The 16,841-nt window shown below is 36.1% G+C and overlaps 1 protein-coding gene across 1 annotated transcript; it reads right to left on the reverse strand.

Annotated features, from left to right (window-relative positions):
* Window positions 1-7,044: 7,044 nt before the first annotated feature.
* Window positions 7,045-7,731, reverse strand: LOC149231232 (uncharacterized). Its single transcript, XM_089381577.1, has one exon. It carries the CDS (start codon window positions 7,729-7,731, stop codon window positions 7,045-7,047), a length of 687 nt encoding a protein of 228 aa, XP_089237703.1.
* Window positions 7,732-16,841: the final 9,110 nt, after the last annotated feature.

The raw sequence follows: 16,841 nt of genomic DNA on the forward strand, positions 1-16,841 counted from the left end.
ATTTGGAAAACTCAAAAGAAGGAAAAAAAAAACTTAAAATTGATCCTTAAACACAAATGTGATGCTATCAGTAACCTCAATATTTTTTTTTTTTACATTTTTGGATTGAAAATTACAACTTCATTAAAGCTATGGGCTTGACAACTTGTCCTACTACGATTAAAAACCACCAAGTTAGTTTGAAGCTATCAATTGCCCCAATATTTTATTTTTTATGTTTTCTCTCACTAAAACTAACTTCATTAAAACCATGGCCTTCACAACTTGTATTATTACAATTAAAAAATTCAAATTAGTTCGAAAAAAATATTAACTAAAAATTAATTATTTAATTATCTATTTTTAATAAATTTACAAAATAAATAAATTGTGAAAGTAATACATGCCAAAATAATTAAAAATAAAATTTAAAATTTCATTTTTTTTGTTTTTTAGAAAATGACAAAATAACCCATTTTTTCTCCAAAAACAAAATTTAAAAAGCAAAATTAAAAGACTATGATAAACTTTTTTTTTACATGCAACGGGTAAGATTTGTATTAAAATTTAGTCTGGTTATAAGGACATAACCTTTACATGTTCACATGTTTCATCTACTTCAAAAAAATTACATATAAAAAAAAACTTTCATTTACCTACACTTTCTATTAACTATAAAACTATATTGATATCTTTTAAAACGCTCCCAAAAACCACATATATACAAAATGTTTTTGCAATACATAAATCTAGAGAGAAAACTATGACTAGGATAAGCCTGATGGATCGACTTCATATGTATCCTTTGTTGATGCCACTGCTTCACTCTCCTTTAAATGTGTCTGATTAGTTGAATCTTGATGTTCCTCCTCTGCCTCATACTTGTAGAATTCCATGCCTACACAACATCATTTTGTTCCTTGGTTTATATTTGGTTCCAATCCTTTTAAGATTATATATAATATGTCTACTTCTAATTCAATTATTTCCTTGAGTTTCTCAATCCTCCTTTGTAACAATTCACATTTTGGTCTAGGAGTGACATATATGCCTACTTCTCCTTTGCCTCCATTTCACTTTGTAGATTAAAGAAGGTCAATATATGTTATGGAACCAGATCACAAAAAGATAGAAATGATACATCAACGACTTCAAAATTTCCTCTTCGAGGGGGAAACCTCCATTACATTACACAAATGAACAAATCTTCGATGATTCAAATGACAAAACCTCCTTTCTATATGTGGTAGTCTAAGGGGTCATAATATAATCAGAGTCGCCATAACAATAATAATGTAAGGGCACAACAAAAACAATATTGGGCATCTATGGGGCACAATAATAACAATATGGGGACAACATGGACACAACAATAACAATAAGGGTTACATTGACAATAATAATGTGGCAATACACTAGTATTATAGGGACCTAACATTCCCCTCTCCTTCAAAAAAGTGTTGTCCTCAACGCTTGAGTATTTATCGATGCTTTTGTATAAAACTATCATCCTCCCATGTGGAATCTTTAGCATGTAATTTCTTCCACTTGATGAGATACTCTGAAATAGATCAATTTCGTAGATGTCAAGTTCTTGCTTCTGTGACTGCTTTAGGTTCCAATATGATTTTTCCTTCCTCGTCAAATTCTGGCAATATTGTTTGAACTTGGAGCTTGTCACATATAACATTCTCTAAGCATGAAACATGGAAAACAGGGTGTACTTGGGAAGATGCAGGAAGCTCCAATTTGTATGCCATAGTACCAATCTTTTACAACACCTTGTACAAACATAATACTTTGGTGATAATTGATTATCCTTCCTAGCTTACTTGAGGGACATTTTTTTGTATGGTTGTATTCGTAGAAATACCCAGTCACCTACATCAAAACTTCCTTCACTCATATTTTTATCTTCCTATTGTTTCATTCTATTTTACACCAAAGTGATGTTATCATTTAAGAGTTGAAGAATTTGTTTTTGATGTTCGATGCGATCTTCCACTGCTTGAACCATAAAATTTTCTCTTAAAGATGATGTGATGGATGGTGGATGATATCCATAAAGTTCCATAAATGGGGTCATTTTTTTTGCAGTATGGAAGGAAGTGTTATACCACCATTCAGCCAAAGGTAACCACTTGACACATTGTGTCTATTTATAAGTTTCCAAGAAACGAAGATATCCTTCCAAATATTTGTTCACTATCTCAATTTCCCCATCAGATTGAGGATGATAATATGAGCTATGAGCTAACTGAGTACCCAAACAAGAAAATAATTATGTCCAAAAATTTCCAGTGAAAATGGGATCTCTGTCACTTACAATCATCTTTGGGTTTCCATGTATCTTTTCTATTGTTTCCATAAATGAAGTAGGAGCCATACTCACTTTAAATGGATGAGATAATTCACAAAAGTGTGCATAGTTGGTAAGTCTATCAACTGCCATCATATGACAGTCTTTCCTTCAAATTTGGGTAGACTTGTGATAAAATCCATTGAGACCTCCTCCCAACATTGACTTGGAGTGGGTAAAGGTTATAACAAACCCGACGTATTAATTGTTTCAACTTTATTTTTTTGGCAAACAAAACATTTTGCCACAAATTCTTGAATATCATATTTAAGGCCATCTGAAAAAATTCCTTCTTAACCTTGTGGTAAGTTTTTAAAAATATTGAGTTCTCTCCTAATGGAGAGGTGTGCAACTTGAGAAGAAGCTTTCGTTTGAGTTGGGAATTATTACAGAGGTATAAGCGATCTTTGTACCATCATGAATCATTTTCTGGCTAAATGTGTCAGATGTACTGAGATCTTGCTCCAACTTTTTCCTTTATCCCTGAGTGTGCCCCTTCTTCATCATTCTTCCATTCATCCCATTCATCCCTTGCACTCATTCATCCCTTGCTTCTTTTATCCAATCTAGTTGGATAATAGAAATGGTACAAAAAAATGCTTCCACATCCTCATCCTTTCTTGGGAGTGCATCTGTAACAACACTTTTCTTCTCCTTTGTCGATAATTTCAAAGTCATAACCCAACATCTTTGTGACCCATTTTTTTTTCTCTTCTGAAGATAATCTTTGTTCTAAAAATTATTTAAGACTATCATGATCCATTTTTACCTTGAAGTGTCTTCCCATTAGGTAAGGTCACCATTTATTAAGTGCATGTAGTATTTCCAACATTTCCTTCTTATAAATAGCTTTGTGAAAACAGTTTCCTTTGACATGATGACTTTCAAAAGAATTGGGCCTTCTATCTTGGATTAAAACAAAATCAATTCCATTTCCTGAGGCATCACATTCTACAATAAAGGTTTTTGTGAAGTTAGGTGTAGCTCATACCGGTGCTTGCCACATTGCCTCTTTAAGATGTTCAAAGGCCCTCATTGTTTCTAGAGTCCAAGAAAATGCATCTTTCTTCAATAATGTTGTTAGAGGTGCTATTATTCTCCCATAAATCTTAACAAATTTGCGATAATACCATGTCAACCCGAGAAATCCTCGCAGATGCTATATGGATGTGGGAATTTTCCATTACTTAATGGATTTAATTTTGTTAGGGTCTACCTTGACACCTTCATGAGATACAATATGACCCAGATATTCCACCTCATGTACTCCAAAGAAACATTTCGAGGTTTTTGCATATAATCATTTCTCCTGCAATAGTTTGAGAAGCCTGTCAACATGTTCAACATGATCCTTCCAAGACATGTTGTAGATTAGTATATCATAAAAAAATACTAACAAATTTTTTTTAAGGAAGGGTTTGAGAATGGAATTCATCAAACCTTGAAATGTAGAAGGTGTGCTGGTAAGGCCAAAATCCATGACCAAGAATTTATAATGACCCTCATGAGTTATAAATGATGTTTTTGGAATGTCTTCAGTCTTTATTTTGATTTCATAATATCCTGAATGAAAATCCAACTTGCTGAAGTAAATTGCTCCATGTAATTCATCCAACAATTCATCAATGACTAGATTGGGAAATTTATCTTTAATAGTGAGCTTGTTGAGCTCCCTATAATCCAGACACATGCACCACTATCCATCCTTTTTGTCCACCAATACTACTAGAGTAGAGAAATAGATTTAACTAGATTGAATTATACCAACCTCTAGCATTTCTACAACCATATGTTCAATTTCACTCTTTTGGGCATAGGGATATATGTAAGGCCTGATGTTTGGAGGAACACTTCTTGGAATCAAATGAATAGCATGGTCATGATCATGAATAGGTGGAAGGCCTTTGGAAGTCTCAAATACCTTGGATAATTGTCGAAGACATTTTGGAGATCTGGAGAAATAGATGATTTCGATGTGGGAACCTCTACTAAAAATAATTGTGGAATTATGCCTCATTGTTCTTTCTTTATAAGATTTTTGATGCTGTTAGAGATGATTATGTTTATTGATTTCCCACCAATACCCCTTAATTCAACTTCCTTTCCTTCCCAAAAAAAATTCAAGAAAAGTTCTTGAAAGTTAAAAGCTATTGTACCCAAAGATTGTAGCCATTAGACTACTAGTACAACATCAGCACCATCCATTGGAATGGAAATCATTGGGCTATTCAATACATATTCTCCCATGGATAACTTGATATTATGGCACTTTACAGAGAAATTTATGGTTCCTCCATTTGCAACTATCACTTAACACTCTTGTGTTGGATATAAGAATCAATTCAATTCCTTGGATATCTTACAATGAATAAAATTATGGGTACTACGTGAATCAATCAACACTATTACTTTTTTCTTCTTGATATGTCCTCTATCATGAGAGTTTGAGGAGTGGTAATTATTGCCAATGCATTACACGATATGGTAATATTCATTTCTTACCTCTCTAGGGTTAGTTCCTAGTGTATATCATCTTCATTTGACACTTCTTGTTCCTTTTCTTCCTCCACTTCACAATCTATGTAAAACAATTTATTCACAACACAATTATCACCTTTACTATATTTTGTATCACAACTATAACATAGTTCTTTTTCTCTTTTTTCTTCTAATTGTTGTGGTGTCAACCTTATAGGTTGTGGAAGGCTAGGGGCAGCAAAACTTCCATATTTATAGTTGTGAGTAGTAGGATTCCTTGTTGCCATAATTTTCTTTCAATTTTTCTTGCCAAACTGAATGCATTTTCCAATGAATTAGGTTCCCAAAGGAAAACCTCATGTTGGATGTTATCCTTTAAGGTCCCTATGAATAGATCAATATTATGCTCTTCTAGAATATCATTTACCCTTATATTCAATATTTGGAAGTCCTAAATGTGCTCCACCATTGAACCCTTTTGTTTGAGATTTGTCAATTGACTAAAGAAGGTGTTTCTCTTTGTATCCTCATTATGTGCCATCATTTCCTCTGTAAAAATTCACCAAGAGATTTTTTTTTTTTTATGAGATAAAAGTGATCGATACTATACAAACTAAGTGGGTTCCAAATATAAAGCTGTAATGCATACCTTTTTTGTGTTTTTCACATTATGGAGATTGAAATATTTCTCCATCTGTAGTATCCATGTTATGGGATCCTTGCCATCAAACTTCCCCATATCGATATTTGGAACATGGTGGGTCTTCGATCCAATGTTGGAGTCTATGAAATCATGATTAACATATCCTTTGTTCTCATCATGAGTTTCATCTAATACCTTTTTGCTATTTGGAAGATTTTTTTGTAGCAACCTTGTCAATCCTTCCATGTCTGCTTTTAAAGCATTATTAAAATATTCCATATTATCTTTCACATGAACCATATTAGATTTCATGTCATCCATATTAGCTTTCATGCCATTCTTCAATCCTTCCATGTATGATTTTAAGATATTCTTAAAACCATCCATCTTAGCTTCCATTACATTTTTTGCTACGCTTTGTGAGAGCAAAAATTGTTTCACTTGGTCTCATAATTTTTTTTTAACTGAAACAAGTATGTGTTTTATTTAATTGTAGAAGATAGAATGGGTCTTTGCCAAGGTGACCCCAATTAAAATGCAGTTGTCCATCAAATACTGCTTTTAAGCTACGACATTTTCAAGGAATTTGAACGGTACTTTCATCATTTAGGATTAGTTGCCCTTTCATGAGAGAACAACCTTTGTTCACCATTTGATCTGCTTCCCTGTTTGAATTTCTGAGTATATGATAAAACTTGAAGGAAGAAAAGTCTAGAAGGACTCTCTTAAATTTGCCCAAAATTTTGTTAAGACTAGCATTGCTGAATAGTTCCTCCGAGTTTAATTTTTTTATTAATATCTCTGAATCTCTGAAGACTTGGAGGTATTTGACACCTTTGTCTCTTGCTATGAGGCATGCTTTTAGAAGACCGAGGATCTCAGCTTGATTGTTGGTTTTATGGCCTAAATGTCAGTAGAAGTAATCTCTTGAAGGCCCATCTGGGGAGTAAATGACCCCACTTGCATCGGCAACACCGACGTTTCCTTTGGAAGCCCCATCGAAGAATATTGTGGTTAAATTTTGAATCTGCCACCAATTTTGGAATGTGCTATCAGGATCTCTTTTACGCCAATCTGGATTTGCTGTTTGAGGGGTAAGGAGATACTTTCGAGGATATGGCTCAAGGGGGCCAAGCCACCTCTTTTCCTTGGGCAAGAGCAAAGAGTCTTCTTTATAATACTGCTGCTGGGCAGCTTCCAGGAGGAAGGATTTGGCTTTAGCTACTACATGCTACGGGGAGTGTTGCAAGTCTTTGAATATCAGCTCATTGTGGGCCAACCAGAGCTACCAACAAACATATTTGGGCAAAGCTGTCCAGACTTTGTGCCAAAATTATTTGATAGCAATTCTATGAGGGTAGAAAAAACTCCAAGAGGTGAAAAGTTCCAAGACAGAAGTCTCTGGAGGGACAGAAATCTGGAAGTCCTGAAGGATAAGTACCCAAACCTCTTTGGCGAATATACAATCTATGAATAAATGTTGGGTTGTTTTGGGGTTGCTTCTGCATAGCACACATCTATGTGGCCCTGCTATGTTCCTTTTCGCTAGATTATCACCAGTTAGAAGTTTATTATGAACCAGGGTCTAGAAAAAGAAGTTCACTTTTGGTAAGGCTAATGGTTCCCAGACATGTTTCCAAAAGGCCAGAGATTGGCTGCTATTCCTTGAGGCCTGTAGAACTCTGTAACCTGCTACTGTAGAATATGCTCCTGTCTGGCCCCAGCCCCAGTTGTCTTTCATGAATTGATTTACAGGGACTGACTCCTCCAGCAGTTCAGCAAGTAAGTATTGTTGAGGGATTAACTGGACAGGGACACCATGAAAATCCCAGCCGGCCCAGTCACCATGATGATCCCATTTCGAAAGGTCATAAATACTATTAATACCCGCGCTTTCCAGCCATTCTCTAAGTTCTGTGATTTCCTCATTTTCAGCCAAGGGATCACGACCCATGATACGATCGAGCCACAGGTTTGTGTGCTTTCCATTGCCAGGAATTCTGTATACAATTTTTTTGAAGAAATTACTGCTTTTGCAGCATAGTCTCCAAACCTGCGTGCAGTTAACAGAGTTGTCACATTGCAGATTTCTGAGAGAATTGTTGTGTACATATTTTGTCCACAGAATGACGCTAACTGGATGAGTGGGCTCGTGGACCATCTTCCATAGAATCTTACCTCCAAGTGCTATGTTGACAAGAGAGGGATCTCGAATTTGCAAACTGCCCTCTGCAGTCGATTTTTTAACCAAATCCCAGTTTACTAAGTGCATTTTTTTTCATTGCCCTTCCCACCTTGCCATAAGAAATCTCGGAGGAGTTTAGAGATCTAGTCCATCACATTTCTTGGAGCTAATAGAAATGATTCTTGATAGATTGGAAGTCTAGACAGCAGAGACTTGATTAGGATGACTTTGCCACCTTTTGTTAACCAGAAGCCTCCCCAACCTGAGATTTTTGATTTGATTTTACTGATACTTTCACTCCAGAGCGATCTCTTATTAACTCCATTTTATGATGGGGAGGCCAAGGTACTTGATCCTATCCCATTGAGCATGTCCTTTGAACCCAAGGAGATTTGAAATGCTTATGAGTTCTTGCTGGTCTATGTTCCAGCTGAGGACTTCACTTTTGCTCTCATTGACTAATGCTCCCGAAGCTTTGCAATAACTTCTAAGGACAGTGTCGAAAGCTTTGGCAATTTTGGTGGAGGCACCTCCAAGGAGTAGGGAATCATCTGCAAAGAGAGCATGGTTCAGAGGGTCTGCGCCAACAGAAGGTTTGAGACCTGAAAGGGTACCAGAAATTCTTTCAGCTGAGATTTTTCGACTGAGGGAGTCAGCCATTAAAATGTATAGAAAGGGGGAGAGAGGGCATCCATGCCTGATGCCTCTCCGAGCTTGGAAAAAATTGGTAGGACAACCATTGACTAGAGGGGAAATCCACGAGTTGTCAATGCAGGCTTTTATAAGGTGAACAAAGTGAGGCAAGAAGCCAAAGGAGAGGAGAACATTGATGTGGAAAGATCTATTAACTCTATCGAATACATTTTCCATATCTAGTTTTATCAACATACCTTTCTCTTTCCGTTGTTTGCTTGAGTGGATTATCTCCTAAACTTGGATAACGTTGTCCAGAATGTGCCTTCCTTCCACGAATCCACCTTGAGAGCTGGAGATCAGTCTTTTGCGCAGAGGCTTGATCCTGCTTGCTAATAGTTTGGGCAGGATTTTGTAAGAAGCATTACAAAGTGATATGGGCCTGAATCTTGCAAATGATTTAGGATTGGAGTCGTTGGGAATTAAGGCTAGGTACGTGGAATTGGTTCCTCCACCTATCTTGGATTTTTTCGTAAACCCTCTTATCATTTTTTGAAGGTCAGATTTGATGATATCACAACAAGATTTGTAGAAATGTATTGTGAATCCATGTGGCCCTGGGGCCTTATCTGCTTCCATGGACCAAATACCTTTGATGATTTCCTCCTCAGGCGTTGTGGGTCTAGAGAGGGTTGTATTTTCTTCAGGGCTGATGAGTAAAGGGATGTTAGAGAGGAAATCGACAGCTTCCTCCTCATTGCCATGAGTTCCCTCACTATATAGATTCCTGAAGTGGATTTCAGTAGTAGTTTTTACCTAAATGAAACCTTTGCAAACTTGGCCCTCCACTGTTTTGATTCCTACTATATGATTCCTGGACAGACGTGCTCTATATTGTCGGTGGAAGAATGAGGTGTTCTGATCCCTAGCCTTAAGCCACAAACTTCTGGATTTGAGTCTCCAGTATTCTTCTTCCATTCAAAAGGATCGGTATGTGGAGCATTGGGCTTTTATTTCTTTTTCCAACAAATCTACTATGATATCTTTACTTTCCATATCTGTTTGTAGGGACTGTAGAGTCTGCACTTCTTCTTTTTTTGGCTGGTTGGAGCAGGGACTAGTTTCTTTATCCATTCCTTCAATGCTTGTTTTGTGGCCTTAATTTTTTGCTCCCAAACATAACTTGAGGATCCTGAGAAGGATTTGGCCCAACCTGCTTTCACTGTTTATGTGAAGCCTTCTCTCTCGATCCAAAGTGGATTGAATCGAAATGGTATAGGGCCCAGATCTTTTTCATCATCCAGTAGAAGTTGGACAAGCTTATGATCTGAGGTCAGTTTCGGAAGAATTTTAGAGATGATTATCTTTTTGTTCATCATTAGGGAGCTTTGCACTAGAAATCGATCCAAGTGGGCAGAAATGTGGTCCAACCCAACTCTGTTATTGGACCAAGCGAAAAGACCTTGGACGGGATTGAAATCTAAGAGATCCCAAAGCTGTGTGAGCTCTTCCACTGTGGCCAACATGGGATCTCTGCTACTGGAACCACCCCTCTTCTCTTTTGCTTTCAGAACTATATTAAGATCCCCGGCTATGATGATGTTGCTGGGGGAAAGCTACTCTAAAAAAGCAGAGAGAGAATTCCAACATTCTCGTTTTTCAGAGTAAATGACAGGTACGTAAAGATTGAAGAGAGAGATGGTCAAATTACTTGTGCAATGCGTCAGCTCCGTGAAGATCCAGTGTTGGGTTTCATGGGATTTATTCAGCTGGAATAAATCTTCGGTCCAAAGAGTTTCCGGCCCTCCAGAAGAGCCCCTTGAGCTGACTGCATTACCTGAAATTTTCTTCCATTTTGACTTGCTGATATCTAGAAGGGCTCGCCCTTCTATCTTAGTCTCTTGGAGCATGAGAATGTCTGAGGGATTTGTTTTCAAGAGGTCCTTAACCGCTTCAATTTTAGAGGGATTCCCGAGTCCTCTTTAGTTCCAAGAGACGAGTTTCATTATTTACTTGAGGGGGTTGGAGCCTCCCTTAGAAGGCCTTGGTCTAGTATTTCATCCAATAGACATTTCTATTATGGACTGACTTCCTTGTATTTTTAGTCTTTCAGCCTTCTCTTCCCTAACTTCTTTGTGGGATTTCCTTCCTGCTCTTTTTAAAGGGCGCTCGTAGGTTTCGTCCTTCGAAGAGCCTGAGCTTTCCGCATGTTTTTTCCTTGTGACTTCTGCGTATGAGGGATTGGGGGGGCCACCTTGGGAGGCTTCGATCTGTATAGTTTCCCCTCCATCTTTGCTTGAAGGTGGTATTTCTGTCTATTCTAGATTTTCCTAGACAGGGTTTGCCGGATTGATATGGATGCTTTCTATACCATTTGGGGTTGCTTCCTTTTCTTGGTTGGAGTTGGAGCTGCTTGGGACTCCTATCGTGTTTCCTTTACCAGTGCCTTTTTTTGGATGAGTAGTTTTCTGGTGTAGAGTCCATTGTTCCCTGTTTTGTTTGTCTACATGCTCCTCGGCCTTTTTCTTGCAATGCTTTGAAAAGTGTCCGTGGCCATGACAATGTCTGCATTTGAAAGGAAGCTGGTCATAATCCAATTCTTGGACATGCATCCACCCAGCAACATTGAGCTTAATTGCTTCCCACAGCCCCTCTTCTAGATCCACTTCTACGCAAATGCGGGCACATGAATACTGATCTTTTCTTGCAGCTTGATCTATGTATTTCCCTAGAGCATTACCGATGATCTGGAGAGATTTTTGGTTCTAGCAATGGAGGGGCAAATGAGGGAGTCTCACCCAAACCAGAATAGCAGAGGGGACGTCCTAGGTAGGATCAAAATCTGGAGACCATTTGTTTAGATAAATTCCTTACGGACCCATGAAGTATGGGCCATTCCTGAAGATTAAGCTTCTGTCTTCTGGGCTTTCGAATACAAATACAAAGAAACCTTTGCCCACAAAATAGCTTTTGACACCCTCTTTGGTCAATGGTGTCTAGTTCCTTTGAGTCCAATCATCCACCGACTTGGGAGAAGGCCAGAGGCCCGTGAACTGGCCTATGAGACCTTTCTTAGCCAGATTCACGGCCTCTTTACAGGTTTCTTCTTCTTGAAGGGCAACTGAAGGAATAGTATCCATTTTCTTTATAAACTTCTGTTGAATCGCAGAGGGAGGGCGCTTTGAGCCTACAATAATCATGGACCTAAACACTAGGACCTCCGGGGGTGGACATGGCCCCCGCTGGACTCCATCAGCGATGTGAAAGTGCAGCAAGGCTAAGGGATGCAGCACAGTAGCCACAGGGGTGCGTGGGCGAGCACCCATCAACCCTAGTTCATGCAAAGCACTAGGAGGCATGGCAGCGAGTTGTGAATCTTGGTCTCATAATTTTTATATATCATGTTGCATTTACTATTATTCTTCATGCATCATAGTATAAATTTTGGGGTGATTACTAGGTGTTTCCATTTTCTTTCATGGGGGCATCTATTAATGAGTATTATGCTTCACTATGCCTTTTGAAGCACTTCAAATTATATTTTGAAACAAAATTTATGCAAATTTAAAGAAAATACACACTTTTATCTTCTTTGTAGGAGCTCAATACTGCATCTAATGTATCTCTTTAATGGTGGATCTCAAAGGTCTAAAATTACGTCCTATGGTATCCCTTCAAGTCCTCCTTCCAAATCCACAAGTCTAATCGAGATTGGATTTTGAAAGAAAGTGTTATGTCCAATATCCCACAATGACCTTATTATAGACTTGTTCAGTAGAGCAAATTTGTACAAAGTTCCATGTGTCGCTATTTCGACCTTCGGACCTGAAATCGATACCTAATAAACCACGGTCCGTCTCATTTCTATCAATCTTTATGAAATTCAAATATGATACTCAGAGAGAAAGTTATGACAATTTTCCCAAGGTCACCTGTTTGAGATGGAATTTGGGAGCCTGCAAAAACCTTAACTTCCTTGGATCATATCTCTAAAGATATAGTGATAAAATATTTGAAATTTGGACACTACGTTCATCAAGATTTCTTCTCAAATAGGTTTTTTTCGGCTTCTTAAGTTTCATATAAAGAAGTTATAGAAAAAATTCCATGGGGACATGTTTGAAGTAGCGAAACCCTAGAATCCAAACCTCTCATACCAAATGTTATGCAACCAGTTCAAAAAAAGATATAAAAGATATATCAAAGACTTCAAAATCAGCCTCTTAGAGGGGGTAACCTCCTTTAAATTACACAAATGAACAATTATTCAATGATTCAAATGAAAAAAACTCCTTTCTCTATATAGGAGTCTAAAGGGTCATAATATAATCATAGCCAACATAAGGATAATAATGTAATGATAGAACAATAACAATAGTGGGCTTCCATGGAGCACAATAACAAAAATATGTGGACAACATAGGCACAACAATAAAAATAACAGATACAATGATAATAATAATGGGGGAATACACTAGTATTATAGTTACCTAACAATATATACTCCTTTGTGTCAATTAGATGGTCCACTTGGTGATTCACTTTGTCCTGCCCTTTGACAAGTGGAGTCTAGGGATTGAGCTCTATTTTCCTACATATTCTATGGATTGGAAGCATGCCTACTATTCTTTGCTTCCCTTAAAATACCCTTGAGCTATGCAATTTTTATATAATTGTGAAATTTTTATCTATCAATATGTCATGAGTTCCCTCTCCCCTCGTTTGGGATGGTCATTTAGTGGAAATAAAGAATTTTCCTACCACATTCATGATGTCATCCAAGCATTCCCCGTTAATTACTTCCTTGATAGCACACAAAATTATTTCCATTAAAACACCACAATAATTTCATCCTCTTGCATGTTTTACATCAAACTTAATTTATTTCTATCTGCATTCATGATCATGATGGTGACCTCCTATCTCCCATATGTTCACCTGATTGGAGACATGTAGCAACCATGGCTAATTGTTATTGTGATGCAGGTGATCTAGTCCACAGTCTTCATTAATGATGGGTTGTTGTTCAGATATCTCTTTGGTAGAGTATTTAAATGCCACAAAAAAAATTAGAGCATAAGAATTCATATTTACAACCAACCTTCTAACCAAATCTAATGTGGTCTTTTTCTCCATTGAGTTGCTTATGGATTGCAAGAATTTTTTTTTCCTTTTTCTTTTTAGAGTTTTGAAAATTTTCTTACAGTGGTATTTAACCATCGTTCCTTGATCCATGATAGCTCCTTTATTATCCAACACATCTGCTACTAAGTTCAAATGTTGTTTTACATAATAGACCCAAATTATCTTGAAATTCCTCAAATGTATTGCTATATTTTTTAATATTAAGGGGACGCGAGGGATAAATTTTTATTTGAGTTTAATAAACTTTTAAATATTTATCATGGAATATCTAAATACCACAAGTGAATGAATTATTCTTGTAATAGCTAGTTCAATTCCTTGCCACGGGGTCAAGTATTTTTCTTGTTTATTGGGAGTGATGCCCAAGCCCCATGCATATTGAGACTCTATTTGGTCATCCAGGAAATAGATAATCTAGCCCACTCCTCCCTCCCTTGGGTGACCTTTTGATGCACCATCACAAAATAAAGAACAATATTCCTTGCTTATCTTCTAGTTTATAAAGTCTTCAACATCCTTTCTTATACAAAATGACATGTTGATGACTCATTAAGGTTGAAGCTACCAGCATGATAAGAGACTTTTCCTATTTTGATCCAATCTCTTTAACCCATAGAGAAGTCCTCCATATCAGAAGATTTGTATCCTCAAGTTGTGATGGATTGATAGAGTGTATTTAGAGCTTTGATAACACTCATGTATGAGCTAGGAATTTTAGCTTTCAATATGGTTTTATTGTGAACTAAGCACACTAACCAGCACAGATATTTAGGGAGAATGATCCAACATCGTATTGACACTAAATATGCTTTCCTTGGCAACAATATTTTACTTTTCCATAATCCAAACATCTCTATCTAGCTATCTAGAATGCTTGTAATAGGCTGAACTTTTCTAGGACATTTTTAAACCTTCCAAAGTGAATGTGCACTTGTTAAATACATGGGTGATATCCTTTTCTTCTATTTTCCAAATGGCACACCTTGGTGGCACCTACATATTCCCTTTCCTTAGATTCTCTGCCATCACAATTTTCTCGTGAACCATTACACAACAAAATATGATTATTTAGGTAGCCCATCCTTATGCCATATTTTATTCCACAACTTAAATAAATTTTAATGGCGAAACACTTTTTCTAACAATTTATAACCTGATTTAACTAAATAATTTTGCTTTAGGTTGCCTGTCAATGTTTGCTCGTTAGTTTTTGAAATATTAATTGGAGATAAACCATTAAATGACTTTATTAAAATGTCCCATTGAGGTTGGATATTGGAAGGTATTTCTAAACACATATATCCTGGCTATTGCCCTTTCTCATTCCATTGTGATATAGTTGTAAGCCTCATATATCCTACTCTCCCCATACAATTCGCTAGTTCCCTTATTTCTATGCTTTCTTCCATTAAAATAGATGATCGGATGTGATATTTCCATAAATTTATGTGGGAACAATTTCCAAATTTACATCCTAAATGATTCAATATTTTGGGGGTTGTAACCTTACACATCATGCATATTTTTGAACCTTGTGTTGTCAAATTCACATTCTTCACTTTGAGAAGCATTATTTTATGGAAATAGTTCTAGAAAAAGGCTTATTGCAACCATACCTTTGAATCAAAGAGGATATCCCATTCTATTTTTTTTGCTAATGCAAGATTCATAAATTAGAGATACTTTACTACAAGACCACTACAAATTTTAAGAAGACAAACTATATTCCGATTAACCAAATGAATATTTTTTTCATTATTTTTACCTCCCTTCCAAATGAATTTTCATATGATACCTCTAATCTACTTGATCACTTCTTTCTGGGCGAGGAGATCACAATCTCCTGCATTTGATTCTCTCAAAAACATTAGCACTCCAAAATATTTAAATGATTTCCATCTAATTTCCACTAGAAATTATATTATCGTGAAATCACTCATAAAAGAATTTGTAATAAATTACATCCATAACAATGACTTTTACTTTTATTCACTAATGCACTTGAGAGATCTAGATAAGAATTATGAAGAATTTAATAAGGACTTAGAATAATTTTGGATGCGTCGCCCAACAGAAGTGTCCTTTGCAAATTGATAGTGATTTACCTCCTTTACTTCTGAGCAATACTTAGACCTAATAACCTACTCAATGTTTTGGAAAGAATGGTATATAGAAAGGGGGGAAGGGGAGGTCTTGTATCAATCTCCTTGAAGCCACAATGAAGGGAGTAGCATGATCGAAGGCGTTCCACTCAAGGATTTAATCTAGTGAATTGATTCACAATTGAGACCCAATTTTTCAATCATTAAATATTACAAAGAGTGTGTTATCACTAAGAGATGATCACCTAGCCATTTCTCACTAGGTGGATAGAAATACACCATGCACATTTAATTTTACCATAGTAAAATCACTTTCAATGTGGAAAATAATTTAGTAAACCCCTTTTATTAAATTATTTTTTTATTTAAATAAGAAAACCCAATGAGAATAATTAGATAAATCATTATTGATTTAATTCTCTTTAGGAATAATTATCAAATCATTGTTTAAATAATTATTCCTTGTCATGTTTGACTAAATCCCTCAGGAATATTTAAATAAATCATTATTTTTTTAAATTTTTGTATTTCTGTTATTAGAATAATTATTAAACCATTATTTAATAATTATTTTCATTTCACACCTTTCTTGTTTCTCGCGAAATAATTAATAAATCATTTTATTTGCTAGTTATTTCCAAATAAAGATATTTAAACATTTTAAATACTTTTTCCTTCTCCAATAAATATAATAAAGCATTCCATGTAGTTAGATATGAATTTGCTTAATAATATTTTATTGTTCTCCATTTCAGAGATTAACTCGATAGTTTTCTATATAAAGGCAGGTTTTTCGTTCATTCTTCACCATGATCATATCATCGTCAACATTATCATCATTTTTTCTTGAGCGCCCATTTTGATTTCTTCACTTTTGCTTATGTTTTTCACATATTCAGAGAGATAATAAATTTATGAAGCATCAAGGATATCAAAGGACCCATCCCACGAAGGGGGACTTACAGACTAATCTACAAATCTCCTTCACCATGTGTTATCAATAAAAAATTTATTGATTTAACATTGTCTTTCCAATTGGATCGTTATACTGGATACTTTACATTGTTCCTTTCTGTTTGGAATATATCTTACTTTACTGCAGGTTTTCTATTTTTGTTTTATGTCTAAGATGACAACATTCATAAACTTGTTGTTAGGATCACTTGTCACCTAGTGACTTAAATGAATTATTTTTGGTACACCTTTCAAGAAATTTCACACTAATAGAGTGCCTCACCTGATCAAAAGTGTTAGACATATCGAGGTTGATGACCAGTGCAGTTTCCTCCACTTGCTTGTTGGAGTGTATAGAGTCCA

Source organism: Pinus tabuliformis, chromosome J, assembly GCF_031772625.1.
Source record: "Pinus tabuliformis cultivar Carrire ecotype Pingquan chromosome J, CPIR1, whole genome shotgun sequence".
NCBI classification, from domain to species: Eukaryota; Viridiplantae; Streptophyta; class Pinopsida; order Pinales; family Pinaceae; genus Pinus; species Pinus tabuliformis.

Bases quoted from the DNA above. Each gene is read 5' to 3' on its own strand.
- LOC149231232 (XM_089381577.1), bottom strand. From the start codon at position 7,731: ATGCACTTAGTAAACTGGGATTTGGTTAAAAAATCGACTGCAGAGGGC.